At 35.7% G+C, this 23,460-nt stretch overlaps 1 protein-coding gene across 5 annotated transcripts in view; it reads right to left on the bottom strand.

Annotated features, from left to right (window-relative positions):
- Nucleotides 1-1,160: 1,160 nt before the first annotated feature.
- The window catches only part of HDAC11 (histone deacetylase 11), a 29,188-nt gene continuing 6,888 nt past the window's right edge, over nt 1,161-23,460 (bottom strand). For 2 of the 5 annotated variants that reach the window (XM_075159426.1, XM_075159428.1), the window contains 8 exons: nt 18,820-18,936; nt 14,238-14,280; nt 12,737-12,813; nt 12,190-12,252; nt 10,009-10,105; nt 6,719-6,897; nt 3,196-3,381; nt 1,161-1,333 (listed from right to left, as the gene is read on the bottom strand). In XM_075159426.1, the coding sequence (XP_075015527.1) occupies nt 1,256-1,333; nt 3,196-3,381; nt 6,719-6,897; nt 10,009-10,105; nt 12,190-12,252; nt 12,737-12,813; nt 14,238-14,280; nt 18,820-18,936 (840 nt within the window). In that variant the 3' untranslated portion in view covers nt 1,161-1,255. Of the gene's footprint in view, nt 1,334-1,396; nt 3,382-6,718; nt 6,898-10,008; nt 10,106-12,189; nt 12,253-12,736; nt 12,814-14,237; nt 14,281-18,819; nt 18,937-23,460 lie in introns of those variants that run through there. The other 3 variants (XM_075159427.1, XM_075159429.1, XM_075159430.1) reach the window with 2 other exon arrangements.

Genomic DNA, 23,460 nt, shown 5'->3' with positions numbered 1-23,460 from the left:
TGTATTCATGATACGAGTCTGGGACTTCACAATGCAGGGTGTTAAAAAACAAACAAACAAACAAGTCATACCTTCAGTGTGAAAGAGGTTGATATTACCATTTTAAAGCTAAAATTTAGTCAGTGTAAGACTATGACCACAACACCCAGTGGTTTTAATGCCAAGTTCTATACTTGTGTCGACTGTCAGAGAGGCAAGGGGGGCCGGAGCTTGATGTGCCAACTGTCAAATCAAATAGTTTATATTTTAAATAAATTTCACACAGGGATGACTAGCAAGAAACACATGTTCGTACGTTAACTATAAGCTATTGAACAACCCTCTCTATTCCTTTCTTAAGTAATTTGAGTCAAAACTAATGTCTTATTATGAAAGACAAGACCTACTAGGTCTTTCTGCAAGATAGTTTTTTGGTTGTAAGCTAGGGCATCAGTTCTGAAACACTCCTATTATGGGCGGATTTTATAGTTACAAATGCAATTAAAAAACTAAAAACTCCACACTTTTTCCCCATAAAATTTGTGACTACATGGCATTCTCCTAGCAGACTTAAATAGGTCTTTGTGTTCCACAAAAGTTTTTGTCAAAGCTAAAAATTCTGATGGTGGTAGGTCAAGGCAAGCTTTCCATGATGAAATTTTCAATGAACTTTGCCTAATGATAACAGTTTATTAATTATTAATCACATAATATCTGTGGTCTAAATTCAACTTAGAAACAGTTTCACCACTTCTTTTTGAAAAAACAGTACACATTTATCTTGGACTACTTTCTTAATGTGTAGAAATTAATCTTTTGGTTTTAACAACCAAGTCAAATATTACACCAAATTAAAATTTTGGAAAAAAATGAAGGAGGAGTTATCTGTTTACCAATTCTAACTTTATAATGAACACTGGAAATGCAGTCAATATGTCCGTTGCTTAACAATTGCAAATTTTACAGATGAGTCCGAAAGCTAGCAGCTCGTCGGCAAACATTTAGTTCTCTCTGAAAAGATATTGATTTATAAAAGACCTTAAACCATTGCGGCCTTAACAGAAGCTTAGTTTACAGTTTAATATATGTGTAACAATAAAATACTTAAAATAGGAGTTACAATATAGGTAATGGAACGTAACTTGGAATTAGAAAGTGACTTTAACTCCTTATGATGACATCTTAAAAAGTATTTGGATACAGAACTTCCAAGCTTACTTTAGGAGGTCAACGCATTAACCCTCAGAGAAGTCATCCGCTGCTGACAAACCTTGTACTATTCACTCTTAAGACTCACTGGAGTTTCAGTTACATTTTCAGTATGAAAAACACACCTTCTTGTCTTTTCAATAAACTGTTCCATTCAAAGTTTTTGACAGCCAAGATACATGTGAAGTGAAAAGAAAAATCAGTCAGCATTGTTCAACATCATTTTAATCTCCACCGAGGGAAACAATATAAACACGTTAACACAAACAGAAAGTGTTTTGGGAAAGACCATATGCTACTATGACAGGGTTTTAGTTTATAGAAATGTAATTTATAATTTTATAAAAATTATATGAAAGAATAACAACATCTTTCAGTAACATCAAACAGTATAGAAAAAATAAATCTCAACATTAGTTGTACTCTGATGGTCCTTCTAGTAAGAAATTTAAAAGTGCTTTTTAATAACAGTGTTGCAACTCAAGATTAGTGCAGTATGTCAAATCTGTTTTAAAGCAGATATTTATAGCAATTGTGCAATTCTTACAATTAACAAACCCCATCAATCTAAAAATTAAGTGAGGTAAGTATTCTAATTAGAATTAAACATTCCTTAAATAGTCTACACACCAATTCTATTACAAGGAAAATATTGGTGTTCCTTCATAGAAAGGCTCAAACCTAAACACAACATGAAACTTGTACTACAAATCAGTGAATGCTTGGAAGTTAAAAAAGCTCTTGCAAAATATACAGTTTAGTATGTTTACAATCCAATGCTACAAACAGTACCTAATGCAAAATATACCCACTTAAATAAAACCAAACTTTACAGTTAGTGTACTGAATTTGCTTTTGAATATCCTACTTTGTTCCCAAATCCTCCTAGAAGCTCCCATATAAAGTTCACACATTAACTTAATGCAGAAATACAGAAATGTATTTTTATCTGTAAATATGAACAATTTAGTTATCTACTATGACTGCAACTATGAGTACCATTACTCTTCAAGCAGGTGAAAAACACAGCACTAGTTGGGAAAAAAATAATAAAAATTTACTCTTCACTGTTTTATACATGACATGCTGGCAATAATAAAAGATAACCTATATTTCTACATAATATTTTCTGCAAGAATTCTCAGAACTCTAAAATTAGTTTCCATTTTATTGTAGTTTCTTTACTCTGTGATTTATGATGCATAGTAACTATTGCCTTTTATATGCAGGCCTCATTTTAAGAGAGGCAAAAACTAGACTGTTAATGCTGAGCCCTTATGGCTCATTTGCATATGGAGCCAAAGGCATTTCATATTTTATTTCTCAAGGTGTTTATAAATAGGATTTAAGTCACTATCAACCACAGGAATAAAATATAAATTAATGAACTTTTGTTCTAATAGGCTATGGCTTAAAAGCCTACCAACTGAACTGTTTTTTTATAGTATTGCACTTAACTTTAGTATTAAACTGACAGTTGAAGCCTGCGCAGAACTCATTTTATAATAATATTTCAATTTAAAAAGCAATAAATAAAATGCAGTCTCTAAAAAAAAAATGCCAGTAGGTTTAGTCTATATTTCTCCCACCACAGTCCGAACCGCATTGTCTGAAATAGGTCTGGGACAGTCTTTGGATACCAACTGCATAGTGCTTTCAACATAATAGACTACCCATAACAATAAGAGAAGCAATTAAAGCTTTCTACAGTAATATTATAAACTGAAAGACAGTACCCTTGAGTATATGTCTCAATTAGCTTACAAGGATTTGTTGCCTTTGCTCAAAATAGCTTCGGAAGTTAGACACAGTTATTCTGTGTGGCATATTATCTCTACTGTGTTATTTTATAGGCAAGTTGAGTCTTTTTAAAATATATTAACCCTGATAATAATGTGGAGACTTCCTGCTCCTAAACCAGGAAGTTGTTTCCTAAAATTTAGTAACTTGTCATTGCAGTGACAAGTTGGTTAAGCCTTTAGCAGAGTCTCTAATCATCTGTTCTACCTTGGGATTTTCAGCTCCACTGGTTGCTAGCTCCTTGTCAATAAGCCCCAGGTTGTGCAAATTGAGGATGGAATCAGCAATAATCCGCGCTGTCCTTTTCTGGTAGCCTCCAGACGTCACCATCAGGATTGGGATCCTGCGGCTTCTGGCAGCCTTGAACACGACTTCATCTCTCTTCACAATTCCCTGCAAGTTTACAACAGTTACAAAAAAAAAAAGTGATACAAATATGATATTTTAGTTCTAGCCTATGGTTTATGGATTTATAGTATTGGATGCTTGGTAAGTGATTAAGCCTTACATTTTACAATACAAATAAAAAATTGATTTAGAAGCCCTGTTAGCAGGTTTACATGCATAATCATTTAAAAATTAAAAAAAGGAAGAACAGCAAATCAAAAAGCCTTGACTTGGTTTTAGAGGACACAACAGATAAAAGCTTTTAGTATAAATTCCTAGAAGAATTCCTGCTCAAAGGCCTTAAAGTCTAAACTGACCACAAAGTTTAGAAATGTTCACCCTATTTTACAGGTGAGGAATTAAGAGACTAAGAAAGATTGTCTGAATTCAATGTGCTTTAGTTTGTGCTCAACTTGCACAGCACCCTCTGACAGAAGTTTAGCAACTTGATCAAGATTTCACAAACCTACAGAAGAACCAAAAATTCAAATCAAATTTTACACGTTCACAATCACTAGCTGAATTACAAGCTTCCAGTTTCTCTAATAAAAGCTAATACTAAAAGAATCTATGGCTTAAGGGGGAGTTGCAGAATATAAGTAATGGTAAATCCACAGAAAGGAAAAGCAATTCTAAATAATCTCCTACCAATAGAGAAGGGTATGGAAACTAAAAAATAACAAAGATTGCTGACCAAGACTGTCATTAAACCCATACAACAGAAGACACTGAGTCTCTTGGGTTTCAAATATGTACATGTGGGGGAAAAAGAGAGAATTCACAAATAAATGAGAACAGAATTAAAATCTACTTTTGTGGAAAAAGCAAAAGCAGAGAGTTCCAGAGATACATAGGAGGCATAAATAATCCATTACAACTCCTCAAAAATAAAGAAAAGACTAACAACATAATAGACAACAGCTTAGAATGGACAGCTCAAAATTTAAATAACTGCAGAAGTTGGAGAAGGGGAAAGGGACTAAAATGCAACCAAATACAAAAAATTAAGGAAGCAGCAGCTAAAGTGTTACAACAAAATGAAGATGCACTACTCAAACTGGTTAGAGGAAGACTGTAAGTATACCCTGCCATTAAAAAAAACCAAAAATTACCAAACAAATGGTAAAGGGAAAGAATAAAATTCAAATGTAGCTGAAAAAACATTTTGTAAAACCATACAACAGTAATGGTTTTTGTATAGTTTGACACAGCTCTATGAAAGAACAATGGGAGTAAGGAATAACTGAAAAATAAGACAAAGGAAACTTAAGAATTATATTAGGAACAGATCCTTAAAGGAAGTAACAGAATTACAGAATGAGCTGTATGTCCCCTGGGAACCATTGCTGGATGCAGCAAACATTATACCACACAAGAACTGGAAGCAGTCACTACTCATAGGAGCCTAACCGCCTCATCCCTGCTCCAGCATCTCCAGTGGCCGAGCCTGGAAGAACTGAGGGGAAAACACAGGGGCTTATTCCAGCATTTGCGTGTTACCAAGAAAGAAAATACATCAAATGGAAACGACAGCCTGGTACAGTTCCCACTTACAAACAAAGGTAAGAGGGACTTACCTGCTACACCTCAAGTTTTCTGCTATAGCTTCAAGCACCAAGAAACTATCACTCATAGCACTCTAAGGAGACATAATTTTGAGTAGAATTAATGCTGTAGCAAGATTTTAAAATATGGATGACATCTGCAACTGTTGGACTGAAGACTGGACTAATGAACCTTGAAGAGATGAATTATCCAGGTTCAATGCCTTCAGTTTCAGCATTTCCAGTAGCCTGGGATTTCAAGCTTGGTGAAACGTGCCATTCACACCTACGCCAACAAGATCAGAGAGACAAGAAACCTTGCCCTCGGTTCAGAAAACAAAGGCTTGAGCTACAGAAACCTTTTCTCCATCAGGCACCTGAGCCACTGGCTATGCAGAGAAAAGGCACTCTGCCTTTCATCTCTACTTGTGACCAGAAGAATCATTTCATCTTTCTTTCCCCATGTCTACATTTTGCCTCTTTCCCGACACACCACCCAAACTACAACAACTCATTTTTCTTGGCAATTAACACTGCTCCTTCTCAAATGGCAGAAATAATTTTGAAAAGGCACATCTTAAAGTATTCTCCACCTATCACTAGCTTCCATTTCGCTTGGTGGCCACTGCTTTCCAAAAAGCTCTGCTCCACCAAATGAGATCTTACACACCAGGTCATATCCTCTCCAAGGTCAAAACCAAACAAGTCCAAGCCCCTCAGCTCTTCCTTTCTCCTTAGAGACGTTTACACAGCCATGGAAACAAAACCTGGAGAGTCAGAGTGGCTCCCAAGTCGATCCACTTCAGGTCCATTGAGGACTTTGCAGGCAGTCAGAAAGCACGAGGCGGCTGCTCACTGACAGAGATAAGAACGAGGAAATACATAAGGAAGCTAATAAAACCCAGCAAGGAACTAGAGCTCTGTGCAAAAGGAAGCATTTGAGAACTAAAGTACTGCAAAACAGAATGAAAACTGAACAGATCAAGTGATGGCTCGATTAGAGCTCACAAATCAAGAAAGGACTTTTCTATATTGATCTGATAGACATTAAAAGAGAACCAAATGTGAAAACAAGAGAGAGACAGAACCGAGGAGCTGTCAGAGAAGGAATCATTAAAAAAATGGAGGAAATATGAGATCTGTAAATGTTTATTTTGAGAAAAGCAGACTTGTATCTAGAAGGTGAAGACTTCTATGAAGCTATACAGAATAAATCAAAGTTTAAATCTGGTACCAAACTGAGGAGAGAGAAGGTAAACTGAACTGAAAAAGGGTAATGATATTTGTATAGAAAAGAATGAGGAAAGGGGGGGGGAAAAATAAATCTGTTCATTTGCTAAGAATACACAGACAGGCTGCACAAAATTGCTAGAACTGGAAGATACCAGAAGAGCATTTTAAAACAGCTGGGAGCGCTACAGAGGAAATTAAGTGTAAGATAAATACTGGGGGCAGATGACAAAAGAAATACATTGCAGAATGGGTTATGTGAGGGTAAAAGAAACAAAGAAAGAACAAACCAAACAGGAAAAATAGGAGTCAGGTGAAGCGTAAAAATAAATGATACTGGAACAGGCACCTGAAGAACAAAAATATTTAGTCAGGAAGAGACAACAAAAATATATGGTGAAAGAGCAACGGAGATGTATCTATATGTATCTACACCAGGAAAATGCTCTGGTTTAGTATGAATTATGCACCTTACCTTCACCTAACAAACAGCCACAAGTCACTCTTAGGACTGCCTTCGGAATCTAGTGAGGAGCAAAAGTCTGTAGGTATTTTAGTATTATACAAACCTGAGGCGAAATAGCAAGTCCTCCCAATGGATCGCCATCCAGAACATCAGTCCCAGCATTATAAACAATGATGTCAGGTTTTAATTCATTTAATGCTCCTTCCACGTGAGTATGTACCTTCTGAAGATATTCTGTGTCCTCTGTACCCCACTCTAATTCCACCTTGCGTTTTATGGCACCTACAAAAAAATAAAATGTTTTGATGTTACTCAATAAGCAAAGCATTGCTTTGAAAGAAAATGCAAGATTTAGGTAAGCAAGAGAAAAAGATAAAATTTCTGGAAATTTTGTAAATACATTGCCTTTTCACGGAACCTTGAATTAAAGAAAATTATTCAACTACTTGTTTTCCCAGCAAGTGTAAGCACAATGACCTTGAAAAAATTCCACTGAAGAGAGAAAATTAGATGCAGGGGGGGGAAAAAAAAAAAGTATCTCTGAGACACAAGTGGAAAATGTTATTGAAAAGCAGCTGATCTACATGTCCATATACAAATCAGCAAAGAAATCATAAAGAAAATTATTAACTTAAAAGTAACCTAAATAAAGCGTAAGGGAAAGAAAACACTGAATTGCTATTGCAGAGGAAACAGTTGGGGGAAAACACAAGATAAATATCACTGAGAAATTAAGATGTTTTATTTTTATCACAACACTCAAAACTTAACAGCAAGGGATCATGAATTTATGTGAACTGCTTTATGAATGTCTAACAAGATTCAGCTTTGCCCCAAGCATTTTCAATTTAATGTTCTTACCCTGTAATCCCACCAGAAAAGCAAATATCTATTCTTAATTTAAATCAAATTTTTCTAATGCTTCTAATAAAGCATTAGAAGTAGAAGAGGAGGGTTGAGAAGGCAGAGGAAAGAAACCCAAGGTTATGCAGCCTAGCTTTGGATGCTTTTATGGAGTTATGTGTAACTCTAAATCTGAATTAATCAAACCTATGTCAGAGGTGTTTCAAGGTATGACTTCCACCTCACCATACCCTAACGCCTGAATTAAATGACTTGGAGTCTTAAATCGTAAGTGTGGATTCAGCATCCACCAAGTGTGCATGCATGCATTCAACACAGAATGATATTTATTCTCGTGATTGCTGCATAGGTGGTTTTTCCTGCCTTCCATCCTTGCTCAACATTAGTGAAACATTCTTTTTCTTTCCTTTATTTTATTGCCTCAACATTAGTTTCAAAGATTTTTATTTCTTCATGATATTTTTCCTGAATTCTTTTCTTATTGTTATATAAATGTTCATATAAGTCTGCACAGCTGTGCTCTTCTGAACAGCACTTAGAGCCTCTTCAGGGTAAAGAATCTGATAGCTGGATAGAGCTTTAGAGGAGGAGGTAAACACATTAGCATGGGGAACAAGTAAGTATTGTTCTGATGAAACCATTAAGAAGCTGAGACGATCCCATGCCTCTGCAGGTCTCTTGTCTTCAACTCAACCACAAAACACAGAATTAGTGATTAGTTATTACCCAGATCAGGGACTACTGATGGACACAGTAATGGATCTGTAGGTTAGAATGAACACAGCTTCTGCATTTGATAGCCTTTTGTCCATCTTTTGCTAACTAGTGAATGTACTTCTACAGCTTTGAAAACAGTAAAATGACACTCAGACCAACAGCAATGCTTTTTTAAGGCCTGAACTTTGAGTTTCAGCTGTCAACTTTTTATGCTCACCCTTCAGTGAACCAGTCCTTTTCCCCATCCATCTTCTTTCCCTTCTTAAACCCCTGTGTAATTCCAAACTACTTCCCCTTAGGGACTCAATATGCTTATGGCTTAAGCAATGTTAGCTAGTCTTTTTTTTTTTTTTCTTCCTAATGAAGTGCATGGGGCAAAAAAAAATGTACAGAAGAGACTCCTGTAATAAAACATGGAGAAAAGGAGTGGGAAGTCCAGGGAGACAGTGATCAGTTAAGAGTTTACCCTAAGGATTCAAACTCTCAGGTTCAAACCTCTACCTCCCTTCAAAAAGATGCCCTCTCTGACCTCGTCTTCGTCTGGTCACCTAGCAGGAGAGAGTTTAAAGGATTTAGCCACTGAACTCCTCATTTAGACACCCTTATGCAAACTACAGGGAACGATATATTCACATGCTTTTGGCTGCAGCCTTCCACACCTCACGCTTCATCTGTAGGAAGGGAATGCCAGTATTCCCAGCTTTGCAGGAGAGTTCAGTATTTCAGATTTGCTAACAAGGGCTTAGTCTGTTTTGGTCTTAATCCGTCTGTTCAAAATGTTGCTATTTGATGTATGAATAAAGGGATGCTTTTCTTAGGAAAAAAATCTTCATATGCTTGCAATTTGTCTGCTTACAGACATGATGTGCTTTAAATGGTCATTTTTTAGTTTGATACCTTGAAATACATATACTACGATTTTCAAAATCTTTACTAGTTAAAAAACAGAAGTACAATGCACTGCACCTAATTCTTGCCAAGAATCCAAATTAAGTAGGTTTTCAGAATGACAGCATCATTGAAGAAATTCAACAGCAGAAGAACATCTCCCCCAATAAACTATGATTCAGTTAACAAACTAAGCCTGTAATAAATGGCAGTGTAACAGAATCACACATCAAATAAACTTTGGGCTTTTGCATTCCAATTTAACCATTATCAAAACCCCACTAATTAATTGTGACACGTCACCAGACACAATAGGCACATCACAGTAGGGATAAACAAACAACAACAACAACAACAACAAAAATCAAGCACCAGCTCTTAACATTTGTATGACTTCCTTTTGCTTCCCAACTTGTTTCACATTCAGATGCACCTTGTTTTCTAGATGCTTATAAAACAAGTTCTCCTGGAAAGACAACACCTAAATATGTTATAATTTACAACTTTCAAAGGAACATGAAACCTTTTCACACAGTATTAGCTAATCCTCAGTGAATTCTTTTATAAATTTGGTGTAAGGGAAAGATTAAGTTCTAACAGTTATCTTCAAATCAAAAGGATTACTTAACTCACTGTTCTAAGCATGGCATGAGCTGTTGAATGGACTGCTAACAAAGTCCACGTAATACCCACACCTCGCATTCCAGAAATTCATTCCAGAAGTGAGGGAAAACACTACAGCGTTAACACTATTGTGATATATCACAGTGATCATTGAAAATCGTATGTTCAATGTGAAATTAAAAAAAAAGGAAAAAAATCTATTTAACATTGTTGCAAGGAAGCTTATTGGTAAATGAAGAAGTTATTTAACAACATAGTAGGTCTTTTACATTTTGGAATATGAATTTCAATTATACTTACGTTTAGCAAATCCATCCCCTGGATAAATGTATCTATTGTATGCATCCATAATATATACCCGATGATCATCCATAAAGTCCCTCTCATGGCCATTTCCCTGAAGGAAATTTACAGTTAGCTATTCCTAACACAATTAAATAATCTGCAAATTCTAGAGTAATTAAGACTACAAAGATATAATATTTAAAACTCCTCTGTCATTCTCTTATTTATAGTCTTGAAGGTTATTCTGAGGTGTAGAGTTTTGGGGGCTTTGACAGTATCAGTCTGAAGACTGAAGGTATTATCAAAATCAACATCCTTATATCTCTGTGAAGGTGATTATCATAGATCTCATTGCACATATAAGAAAAATAAATGAAAATTAGAAGCTGTCTTCAGCAGTATCACCAAAGCAACTGTGAGCACCAAAGAGATCTCTCATCTTCCAATTGTGCAAAAAAAAAAGTCACTTTCAACTGCTGCAGGGATACTAATTTCTTAGACAAGGATTAATAAATAAAGAAATAAAGCAGACTACAGCTCCTCTGACAATTCAAGCCGTGGTGAGATAAGTAATCCCTGGAAAAATTACAAACACTAAAGACCCAACAGTTTAACATATTGTTTAACACCAGGAATTCCCTACGAAAAGACTGTATTGGGTGTAAAGACGGATGCTTAAGAGAAAGCTCAGATTCTGAATATTTCCCCCTCCCCCATTTCTGAATTTCCATAGTATTATTTTGGTTCTCATTTAGACTTTTTTCCACTAGTATAAAAATCATTTTTTCACAGCAATCACCAAGATAATTTTGTTGAAATCAGTGTATCACACAGGACCCCAGCCCCTACCTCCAATAGAATTTCATTTAAACTATAGAAACAGACATTTCCAGATATATCTTCTGTAATTCGTAATTTATGTCCCTGGACAGTTAAGCTATATTTCTGCTACAACTTCCCCTCCTGGAAACAAACGAAAAACTGGGCTAAAGCTAGTCAATGTGTGTGAAAAAGGGAATGGGAAGAACCAGGACTGCATTTCTTTATGCTAAAAAATAGCAACTCCTACTTATTTCTTCAGCACCTTTAGTCCACAAATAAACAGTTCATCAAAAGAAACCTAGGAATATGAGAGCCTCTGGGTGAACCATTTTCTTATGAAAGGTGAAACTCGCCAATGCAGCAAGAATTGGAACACTTACAAGATGAGAGTATCTGCATACTTAAAAAGGATCTGCTGAGCTACTACTTCACACACCTCTCATTCCCCAAAGAAAGGAAACAAAGGGGTGATTTAGTATGAGACTTAGACTGAGATTACCAGCATGATACCTGAAAACAAAATACATTCCAAGAAGTTTTTAAAAAAACAAAACAAAAAACACTCCAAAAAGCACAAAAAAATTCACACCCTGACAGAGATGGCTGAAGAGAATCACGAACACAAAACATCTTTCTATTGCAAGATCTATGTCCTTATTTCATGGTAATTTTAGGATGCCTTAACTTGCAGATAAGAGAAATGATGGAAGATGGAAAACTTGCAGCCATTAGGCTTCCTCGCTACCATGGAGCTACTTAAAAATGGTTTATTTACACATAATAAATTATCTTCATCGCTTCAGATTGGACATAATTTTGGTACGTTAGCTGCTTTTTTAAAAATACTATTTCCCTCCTTTCACGATTTATTTTGGGAATCCTACCCAACATGAGATTTGTTCTCAGTTCTCACAGTAAATCACTTTACCAGGTGAAGAGTGATGTATTCTTTACTTCATTAGCCTGAAGCCAGGCCTTCCATTAAAACACTGAAGGTCAAATCCATCCCCTGCAAAGGTTGCTGCAATGATCACACGTGCTGAACTAACTGTAATTCTGTTTTAAGAGATTCTTGTTTCTTCTGGAATACTAATCTATTCTGGAGACTCTTCTGCCTCAGATCAATATGCAACTCAAATATTTTTAAATCTAGCCACATGATGGAGCTACAACTCAGTTTAATTTTATTAAGCTGGCTTAACAGCCTTTTGGACCATAAAATAATTAAACAACTAAACTGTTCAGTTTCTATCATGATTACCTTTGTATTCTGTGAGTTGCCAGTTTATACTACTATTAGAAAAAATGGTATTTATCGCGCACTTGTATTTCGAGCAAAACATCTGTGACACTGAATACAGGTAAACTACTCACCTGATGAGCATCCAGATCAATAATTGTGGCTTTAGACACCCCTTGTACTCTTTCAAATAAGAACTGGATATATAAGCAAAGAAAAAGATGGAGAAAGTTATGAAGTTAGGTGACATTAAACTGGAGGCTTGAAGCTTGAACAGTGTATTACTGTTCTGATTTGAATGTAGTGCGTGTCTATTTATTTCATTCACCAAACAAACAGCTAAGTGATTCTAATATATTTAATTACAAAAGCTCTAGTTATCATAGAATCGTTTAGGTTGGAAAAGACCTTTAAGATCATGGACTTCATGATCTTAAAGGTCTTTTCCAACCTAAACGATTCTATGATTCTGATCCCTGCAACTCCTCCCTTCCACTTAACAATACTGCATATGCGTTATGTTCTGCAGCATCAAGTACCACAACATTTTGCCATTCCTACCCACCTATAGATGGTTTTATTTTCTCTTATTAAGATGTAAATTAGCTCTTATGAATTTATGTGGATTTTTTTTCCATTTGCACAAATAGTAGAAAATACTGGTTTAAGAATACTTCTTACCTTTACAGCCAGTGTGATATCAGCATACGCACAAAATCCTCCACCTTTGTCACTTGAACAGTGATGAAAACCACCCCCTAAACATAAAAATGTTGAAGAGGTGAAAAGCTAGATACTGAGGAACATAGATGGTCTTTGCAAAGAGACAGAAATCACTTACATGTCAGGCACTTTTTTTCTTTAGCAAATACCGCACCTAGAGCTGTTAAACCCTTACCTAGCAACACAAAACACCTCATAGGGTTTCTGTACGTATCCTACGTGTGGCCTACCAGACCACCAGGCAAAGGATCTGCAGACGCCCAGATCAAAGGGAACTGTCCCCTTCATCTAGCAACCACCCTAAGAACTGAGAAATGTACACAGGTAACACAGGGTGCCCCCATGACAGCACAGCGCTCTGAAAGCTCAGCTCCCCCGGGCGTCTTGGAGTCGCACAATTACCGTTATGGGGCAGGTGGAAAGGACATGGGGAAAGTTCCTTCCTATGCTGAACACCGGGTCAAAAAAAAAAACAAACTGAGAACTACGATGTTATTATTTGCACAGCCATTGTCTTCTGCAAACACTCAGACCAGAAGAAACTTCAAGAACTCCTCTTTAAAACACAAACACACTCTTTACCTGAAAAAAGTACTTAGACCTCCCCCTCCCAAAACATATTTTTTATGTAATAGAACAGAACTTTTTACTGAGAAACCCACTACAAATATCTAAGCAAGAAACGTAACAAGCTCACTTTATACATCAGTAAATATGACAGGCTTTTAGATTTGTTTTTAATGTATATTTAATTTTTAATATTCGATAGTCACTTTGCAGAAGATGTGTGTAAGAAATAATGGAAAAATCCCAGAATTTATGAGCTCTATGAAAAAGACAAGCTAAGTCTTACACGACACAAAATATTGCTTCAATGGTTTACTGGTTTTGCATTGCTATTTGCTATGAGCAGGAGAGCAGATTTATATTCACTGTATTCATAATTCGTTCATTCAAGTCTTTCACGAAAAACTGCACAGCCAAAAATAGACACTAACGGGTACGGCCCTGCTCTCCAGCATATCAACCAACACCTTGATCTGGTATAATATATAAATTAGCTGATGACAAAATCTATGAAAATTATTTTATAATTTAATGAAAACAAATATTTTATTGAAATATTTACATTTACTCTAAACATTTTTCCTTAATTTTTTTCGCACTACTTCAGTCCAAACACCTTTTTCCTTATATATGATATCATATGTTTATCCAGTTATCTTTTTTTTCATTGAAAAAAATATTTAATTATAAAACTGCAATGCGGGGGATAGTGGATGAGAAAGCAAATCCAGTACTTTTTCCATTTTTTTTTTCCTTTAGAGCTGATTTTAGTTAGACACAATCCAGTCACTTTCTGTTATTATAAACAGAATACACATCATGCTAAATGAAAGTAATACGATTTTAAACACACTATTTCAAGTATCATTTAATGCACTACATTTGTACTTACCCACATTGATTGCCCAGCCTCTATCAACAGCAAGCTTTCCTGCCTTAAGAAAATTACAGTGAGAACTTCATGAATGAACGAGGCAACCGTGTAACACTTTCTGCTGCCACCCCAAATGCAACTCTTGGTATTTGGACGTGCCCATTGAATTTTTGGATGTTTTACCACTGCAGGTCATTCTGAACCAGATGTCTGAATATGAACCATACAAAACTATCCTCAGCATAATTACTTGAAAAAATAGTTGATATCTCATCTGTATTCCATTCTCTGGCAGTTGAACAGACCTAAAACTAACTGCGCTTTGCAGAGGTGAACACCGACCCCTAATAGACAAATGAAAAAGGGAAAGTGCAAGTGTTGGTAAGAGTAAAAAATGAGCAAGAATCTCCCAATATCCTTCCTGCTCATGTAAAAATAGGAGGAACCTAAGCTCAAAATCCTGAAAATACAGATTAACATCATTTCAGCTGGGGGTGGGGACAGAAAAATGCTACAGTATGAAGTGTCCTGTGACTTCCTTTATTTTTTATGTGATATAACATGCATAGTATAGAATATTACCGATCTTTTTCCCTCCAATACAGAAAAACTGTGCCTGTATCTCTCCTTTGAACCCAAATGACATTCAGGGAAGGGAAAGTATTGACAGAGAAGAGATACACAAGGCTTAAATGATGAAATTTTAATTTTAAAACCTGACTTACTTTGGCCAGGAAGAGTCAAGCAAGTGTTTAACTGCAGTATTCCTTAAGTGTCATGATAAAAAAAGAAGATATTACTACAGATAATTTTTTTTTTAAAAAAAAAAAGAGAGGGAAAAAATGTAAAAAGAGATTATTTTTTTCCATAATCACGGAAAGGACATATTACACATCATATATGAAAGGAAGTTTGGACAGTCGAGAGTTCTTCATCACCAATATTTATATTTGAAGAGTTCTAATTTAGTATTAAGAAAACTACTGGGAAGGTAAACATCATCCTGTTATGAATGTGCTAACTTAAACAAATTAGATCTTGAGAAAAGATTGTAGTTTCTGAACTATAAAACCCATTAAGTCACAGGGAAAGCACATTATCTGTGATTTAGCATACTTCCTAGGGATTCCTCACCAAAAAACAATCTTCCCATATTGCTAAAAAATCATTAAAAAGTACAGAAACTCAACAGGAATTTTCATAATGAACAGGACCGTCAGGAATAGCAGAAGATTGTACTTCTGAATTGTACAAATTTTATTGTCTGACTCTGCAGACCAAAACCCCTCTCTCAATAACCACTACTGACTGCAGTCAGAAATACGGCACACACGAGAGAACTGACCAGGAGTCTGAAGCCATGCTGAAGGACCAAATGGAGACAGAATGGAGCTACTTCTTCGTCTGTGAGTGACAACCAAAAATTTTTAAGCAACTTGAACTACATGAACCACATGACCAGAATTCTTTCTCTCTACTACTACCCAGTCTATAAAAAGTCAAACTACCCCCAAACTTCCCAGCAGTCCACTGAAAGCAAGATGACTACACAGATAGCACCAAACTGGTTTTGCTGATATCTCCAGCTCCTGCTGGTAAATTGCTAGGAGGAAACGTTCCAGGTGGTTCATGCAGGTTTGCATTAAGGAGATACACTGTGTTGCACTTCCATCATCTCCACTTTTGCCAGTTAACACCTACTAAAGGAGGTAGCACTTTTTGTTATCTAGCCTATTACCATAATCCAGTAAGTCTAAAGATTTATCCAGAACCTAGCATGTTCTTTCCAAACTCACATACTTAAATTGTCCTTAAAGGTTGGTTTAACATTGTCAGTAGTTTATTTGGTTTTCTCATGCTTATGCAGACTTTTAGGCTTCAACAAAAGCATCAGATATCGCTACACTGTACAAACACTTTCACATATTTCCTTACCTCACTATTCTTTGACTTTAAGTAATGTACATCCAAGACGACAGAGCAACACAAGGGAATTAAAGTAGAATTAGGAAATGGGCTTTAAGAGGTGAGAACAACAATAGCTGGAGAAACAGAGTCCAAGGTAGGCAAAATACATACAACTTTTCTTTTATAAAAGAAAGCCATTTCCCATTCACAAGCCTGAATTAAAACCAGACTCAGCAACCTTTTAAAGATACTTAAACATGCAAATGTCACAGGACTCGCTATTGTCCTAATGATTTAGGAAGAAAGCACTGGGCATTTTTATTTAACAGCTCAGAACAATAAGCAGCAGTTAACTCGCTTCACACAGACAATTTCAGCATCAAAGGGGTGACTTTTTGATTTTTCCCTCTACTACCCTCATGTTCAAAAACTTACTGGAAATCTTCCTTTGCTACTTCTCTGCTGTGTTTACAACACTCACCTGTGCCTCCAATCATACACAGGATTTTTCTGAACACATGCATATGTATGTCGATACATTTTTCAACTACTCTGAGTACTTCACAGTATCATGAAGAGCTACATTACGTAAACACTACATTCCCCATTATAAATAATAAAATGCATCACTTTGCAACACAGCTCAAACGTGATGATATACTCAAACTTTTTGAAGGGCTCCAGATTTTTAAATATCTATGACCAGTGTTTTGGATATTACAAAGGGAGTTAAGATGACATGCTTAAAACAATTAAATTGCACTGTTAGAAGATGTTTCTGAATCTTAACAGTAGATATTTAAGTCCAGTCACAAGCTGTCCAGTCCATTCTATTCCTTTCTCCACTACCTCTTGGTAACAGAAGACAACAACTGGCAGAGAGTTACTTTTACATACAAACTTGCAAATCCAGCCGCTGGATGGGACGCAGATTTAACAACAGTACTAAAATACTGAAAGAAATTGCCATTCTTTTCCAATAAAGCATCAGGCATTGAGTAGTTCTATCATTAAAAAGCAGGGTATTTATCTTGTCTTAAAAGCTCATAACTACTGGCCCTCTACTTTTATTTCACATAGTAAAACCCAAGAGGGCTGAAACTTAGTAGTGCCCAGATCCACTTATACACACAAATGATAGTAGCAACAGTTAATCTCAGATCAGCCCCACGAAATTAAAGAAAACTTGGAGAACTGCTTCACCAAACTTTTGGGCTCACTCACATCACTCTCATAAGTCAGACTCACAAACAGATTTAACCTTTTTCATTGTTTCTGAAAACCATACTGCACTGCCTTTTATGCACTAGTCATAGAAGAGTTCTTTATATTATTTATGTCTTCAATGAATTCTTGATACACTCACGAAGGTAAGCATTTAAAAATAAGAAACCTTGATTCCAGTGCAGATTACTAAGTACCTACATTTCTGTTGACAGTAATGGGAAGCTACCTATTAGCCTATTTCTGAAAATAACGCCATTCCTTTATCATTCAGTTATGGCTTCCCAGTTTCGCTCACCTTTAATATCCAGTAGTTGCAATAAATCGTAATCTCATATCTGGCATAAATGTACTCTGAAAGGTTTGCCAACCCACAGAATAGCGTTCTGCAGTAACTGGCTTCAAATAGATATAGAAAAAGCAATATGGGCTTCTATCCTTTTCACATGCACCCACTGTGACAGCTACCTTCAGGAAGAGTAGCTAAAATGCGGCAAAGATCTATTTGTACATGATATTAATGATTTCAGATAGGATTATGTGTCTTCCATTTATGTAACTGTTACAGCTCAGTGCCTGCGAAGAGAGACCGGCACTGTTACCATCTTCTCCCAGCTCCACGCTGTTTAGTTTCTGAATCTAGCTCTAATATGAGAAGGAATGATAAAAAGGGCAGAAAAGGTTCCATTAGTTACCGGTTTACAATTATGAAGGCATCTTTTCCTCAACACACGGCTTAAATAACTTATTCTTGGCTCCAGCTATTAACTGTTTTCTTTCCTCCTACTTCCTCAACATCTCTAATGGCAATTCTCAGGCAAAATTAAATGTCTGGTGACGCTTCTGACCAGAGCACTCTTAACTAATTAGAAAACAATTCTGTTAGAGGTGAAACAGGCTACGTCTCACTGGAGTTCAGCTGAGCTGCTTATGTAGTATTTACAAGAGAAAAAAGATAAACTAATTTTAATCATTAAAATGAGCAAGGTGATATGATTTTTAAATTTAAACACTTACCTAGTCTCAAGAGCAAACCAAACCATGCATCTCTTCCCATAGGGTACCAAGGCCATTTGGTAAATATGTGCTTTAAAAATAGCTTCTATATTATCAATTTTGAAACCTCCCATTCCTAGAATTTGCCTTTATTTGAACGCCGTTCAAAACTAATTCAGTTTCTGTATTTGCCATAAGTCCTGCCATATCTATCATTGCTTGCCCAGGCTGCCCCTTACTGTCTCTTCCGCTTCTGAAAATTACGGACCATAAATCAGGTATGTCCTTCACCTCGGTAGCTGCTAACAAGCGGCAAACTTTGCTCATGTGTAGGACTGTACACTAACTCACTCCCCTCTACAGGCCTCCAGGGCTCAAGCCTTTGAGTTATACAAAATATTACAATTCACAGGTTTATAGTGTTTTGATCAACAAGTTTAAACACAATAGAAGTGAATCAAGAGCACCTTACCATTATTGTTCCTCCTGTCTGGGTTCGCAGAGGTTTCAAAACTTTTCTCTGAACAACGAAATTGGGAAGGAAGGCAACTGGTGGAATTTCTGTGATTGTAGCCACAACAAATGACCACTACAAGGGGAAAAAAAAATGTTCCAATTAACGTAGCCTGTCTTAATGATGACATTTAGATCTCTTATCAGTTCCTATTTACAGAAAAGGAGCTCACAGGTCCTTAGCAAGATTTTTAATACTTATAGATGGAGGTGACCACAACAGTCCATATTCGTAACCTCCAAATAGGTTCGTCTTCAAGTTGTTAACTATGAGAATCATCACTTTCAATCACCATCACTAGGTTTTTCAGATTTCAGTATCAAATGGTAATAAATCAGCAATTTTTCAGCAAGCTAGTATTTCAGAAAATCTAATATCCCTGGAATTGGGAGGAAGAATTGTAAACAGTCCTTCAGCAGTATTAATAGCAAGCCACACTTGATACGTTGTTCAAACCTAAAATATTTTTTCCTGTGTCAGGTCAAAAGGATATACCAAGGAGAAAGGAAAAACAAACAAACAGACAACTCAACTAAGAAGTTCAAATACTTAAGTGAACACACAGTGCAAATTTTAGCATGAGAATTGATTAAAATTTATTTAGCATATTAAACACTTCTGGAAAATGTTTCAAGGAAACATTTTGTTAAAAAGTCATATCATCAAGAACATGATTTGAAGGTGCAATATGTAAGCGCTTTTTTTGCAAACACATATAGATTACTTCAAGGAACTTCTACGGAAATGGCTACCAGCGATAACACTTCTAAATATATTTCAAAGCATAAGTCACAAGAAAGAATATACCTCTTCATCCAATACTGAAACATTCAGGCACTGAGAATTACGGATTTGACACCCTGTACAAAGACTCTGAATAGATCCCATTTTCTTCAGCGTTAGGAAATTTAACTAGATTTGGTACATTCGTTGCCCAGTTACTGTTAGCTGTCTGTTTACAAATGATAGGATGTACAAGCAGTCAATTTTAAGCAAAGACAATCACACACTAATTTCAGGGTCCTCTGATATTCAAAAAAACTTAAGCTAACTTGGCTTCCCAGTTATCAATGTTTCAACCACAAAGTACTACTGGGTGAGGTGGAGGGGTGGTATTATTCATACAGTTCTTAAGTACTAACTATATTTTGTTAACAGTTCATTTTAAGCTCTTACTACTTTTATATTTGTAAGACATTATTCTGTTACCATACTATCAGCTCTCCATCTTTAATAAAGTGCTTTAATTATTTTATAATAGAGTCAATCTTGAGAAAGTCCTTCTGCAAGATATTTTAGCTTTTTAACAAGCATAGTGTAAAAAAATAGATTCAATCCTGTTGTTCTAAAATGGAATTTAAAAGGTCACATTTGGATAGAATAAACTGTGATCTCAAATGTAAACGATGATCACAAAATTTCAGAAAGTTTTAACACAGTTTAAAAAAATTTTAATCTCAACAGGAAGAAGTGGGAGCAATAAAGACTCAAATCAACATGTACGCTGCTGCAGGTTTTTAAGTGCATGCAAGAAATCCAGACATGGTACGAGTAAAGAGTAAGCAAAGCTTTCTATTCACAGCTGAGGACATTTACAGAACAGTGCCAAGCCCAGAGACATTCACTGCTTCAGACTTAGTCCTTTACTGTGTTTATGTAATTCCTAGCATACAGGGAAAAAGTCATTCAACGGTGAGGAAAGTCTTGGGGTTCAAGAATGCAGCTATAAATTAACAAATATGCTTCTCAAAAGACACCACTATAATAATTGAGAAATATATTGCCTCAAACTGTGGACAGTTTTGTGCTTTTTTTCTTCAATGTGCTAATTTTGCTTTCCAAATTTCTTGCAATAAATTCTCAGAACAGCTATGTATATATTCAAAAAAGAAATCAAAAGGAATTGGTTTTATATAATTGTATGCTTCTTCATGTTGTAAAAATAAAAAATCATTTTGAATAGATGAGGAACTACATTAATTATGTTTTCCAGGCTGTCAGTTAGCTTCCATAACACAAGTCCTCACACATATTACTTTCCTTTGATAGAGAACAAACCCTTCAAATTTTTGTGTTGTGGGGTTTTTTTTGTTTGTTGTTTTTTTTTTTTTTTAATCACTATTTTTTGCATTCAAATTGCATGTATCAGAATAATATCAGTTAATATTTCTTTTGGTAGATACTTGCTTTCACTCAGCCATCATCAAATTAATGATTCTCTAGTGAAGTTTTGTAGACATGTAATTATGCAACTTAACAGAAATTAAAACTTGGTCTGGATTCAGGGAAGAGTAATAATGATATATAAACACTGTTCAATAACATGCCTTCGCTTTTTCTTTTCAGTTATCAACTCCATTTAACTCTTTCTTTATTTCTATTCCTAATATCATAAGATTTTAAAAATTATTTACCTTCCTGTGTTTTGGATAAATAATTAAATGTATGAATTTAAGTTTCAGTTTTTAAAAAATTTCACTCCCTGTTTTCTTAAAAGGAGTAAAGAAGTCAGGTTAACCCTTAACCAGGAATATTTTCCTTTAATACATGCCTCCTACCAAATTAACTACTAGGCGGTATCATTATATGTGGCTAAGTGTAGCACCATACCAAGATGTTACATCCAAAAAAACCCCAAAACCGAAACGAAACAAAAAAAATCCCAACTTCAAGAGTTCTTCATTTTCCTTGCTTCAGCCCAAACTCTGTAACAACATATACATTTAATGAGGATATTCTAGCAGGACTTTACTTATAAAGTATTATTACCATTAACTTTAATTCCTTAACTATAAAAACTCCTCCTAGTAAAGTTAAATAACTTTACAAATTATTTCAAATAATTATTGTTCAAGGACTAAAAGTTAAACTGAAAAACTAACCTTAGGAAGATAAAGCTAAAGTAGTTGCTTTTATGCTGATACATGCTGGATTAATAAAAACAGCACATTAATGATCAAAACCAACCTCTGATGTACTGCCTTTTATGTTACGCATTCATTGCATTCCAGCATTTTAAAATAGCCAACAACACGTGAAATTAAAAAAAAAAAAAATGCAATTTTGCTCTTTAATATCTAAATTTAAACTGTGTTTAAATCTTTGATAAGTTCCTGGAGCTAGTTCCAGCTTCAAGGGAAAATTCACAGACTTACAAATCCAACACCAAGCAACTAACATGATTTTATATTTAGAAGCTTGCCTGGGACAAAGCTATTTGGGTCCATCTTCAATAGATAAAGAAAGTATGTTTTTAGCTTGAATTAACATAAGATAAAATCACGAAGGGGAGTAGGGAGCTTGTAATTTTCACAAAAGTTTCTAAGGTAAGGTATATACACACTATTATCATCAGGAATAAGAAACTGATGACAACCAGGTGCTACTCTGAAGAAAACCAACCAGCCAAAAAACAATTTTGGTGCATCAGTCTCCCAACCAATGAGTTGGAAATATTAAAAGGAAAGAAACAAATCCCTGTTAACCAAATGCTACTTCATCCTTTTCTTTAAGAGGTCTAATAGCTACTTTAGCTGCAAAGAATGCCCTACAGCGGTGTCAATACTGAAACCTGTCAGACCTTGTTCCCCGAGACTGAGTATTCTTGTTCAGTGTTCTCTCCAAGCATATTCACATATCATTACCTTTAAAATAACATTTTTGTATATTCCTACAGACCTTTACCCAACACATTAACATTTACATTAAAATTTAGGTGAAGAGGATGAAATTCATTTATCTGCTTTCTGACTTTTTAAATGAACATTTTACAGCAAACCACCACTAGCCTTCATAAATTTTTCACCAATGAAGTTTGAAAAAACTGAGCAAGGCAAAAGCACAATGTAGGAAGCAAAAAGAGACAAGAGATCACAGCGCAAGAAGAGCATGAACTGATGAACTGAGGGGAATTTTAAGCACTTCTGAAGGTGCACATTTTATCCACACGTTTTCAGCTGCTGAGTGCCCTATGGTCACTAACACAATGCAGGCAGCCCAGGATGCACTGTGTGCTGTTTTATCTGAACACCTCAAACAGCCAGAAGAATCACAGGCTGAACCAATTATTTTACGAGCCTGCTTCTACTACCTTCACTCCCGGGAGTCCCACCTCCCTCCCCAGGCACACTGCCAACACCACCAGGCGACAGAGACGGGTACCTCTGGTCTCCCGGCAGAGGCACTCACATGACCGGGCAAGAGTCAAAGCACACGAGCACTTGAGCACCAGAAAACACTCACTATAATCAAATCAATCCACTCTTCAATAGGCATAAAAATTGAAATTTCTAATAAAATTATTTACTTTTTATTTTTAAACCTACATAATTTGCAAATATATAAAACAGATTAAAATTTGTAAGTTCAATTGATCAATCACGTGTTTCAGATCACTTTCAGAAAAGCACATTTTGCATTCCACTGACACACAAGCGTTATCCTCATCATTTGCATTTCAGTACTCACTCACATATGTTATCATAGAACATCTCGTACATAAAAACAGTTCAAGTGAAAGACTTATATGGTCTGAAACTAGCTTTAACCTCATTGCCTCTCTCCTTCCAAAATTTCAGAATGCTGATATGCAGGAAATTC

This window comes from Calonectris borealis, chromosome 10 (assembly GCF_964195595.1).
Source record: "Calonectris borealis chromosome 10, bCalBor7.hap1.2, whole genome shotgun sequence".
NCBI classification, from domain to species: domain Eukaryota; kingdom Metazoa; phylum Chordata; class Aves; order Procellariiformes; family Procellariidae; genus Calonectris; species Calonectris borealis.
This window is presented reverse-complemented; position numbering and strand designations above follow the sequence as displayed.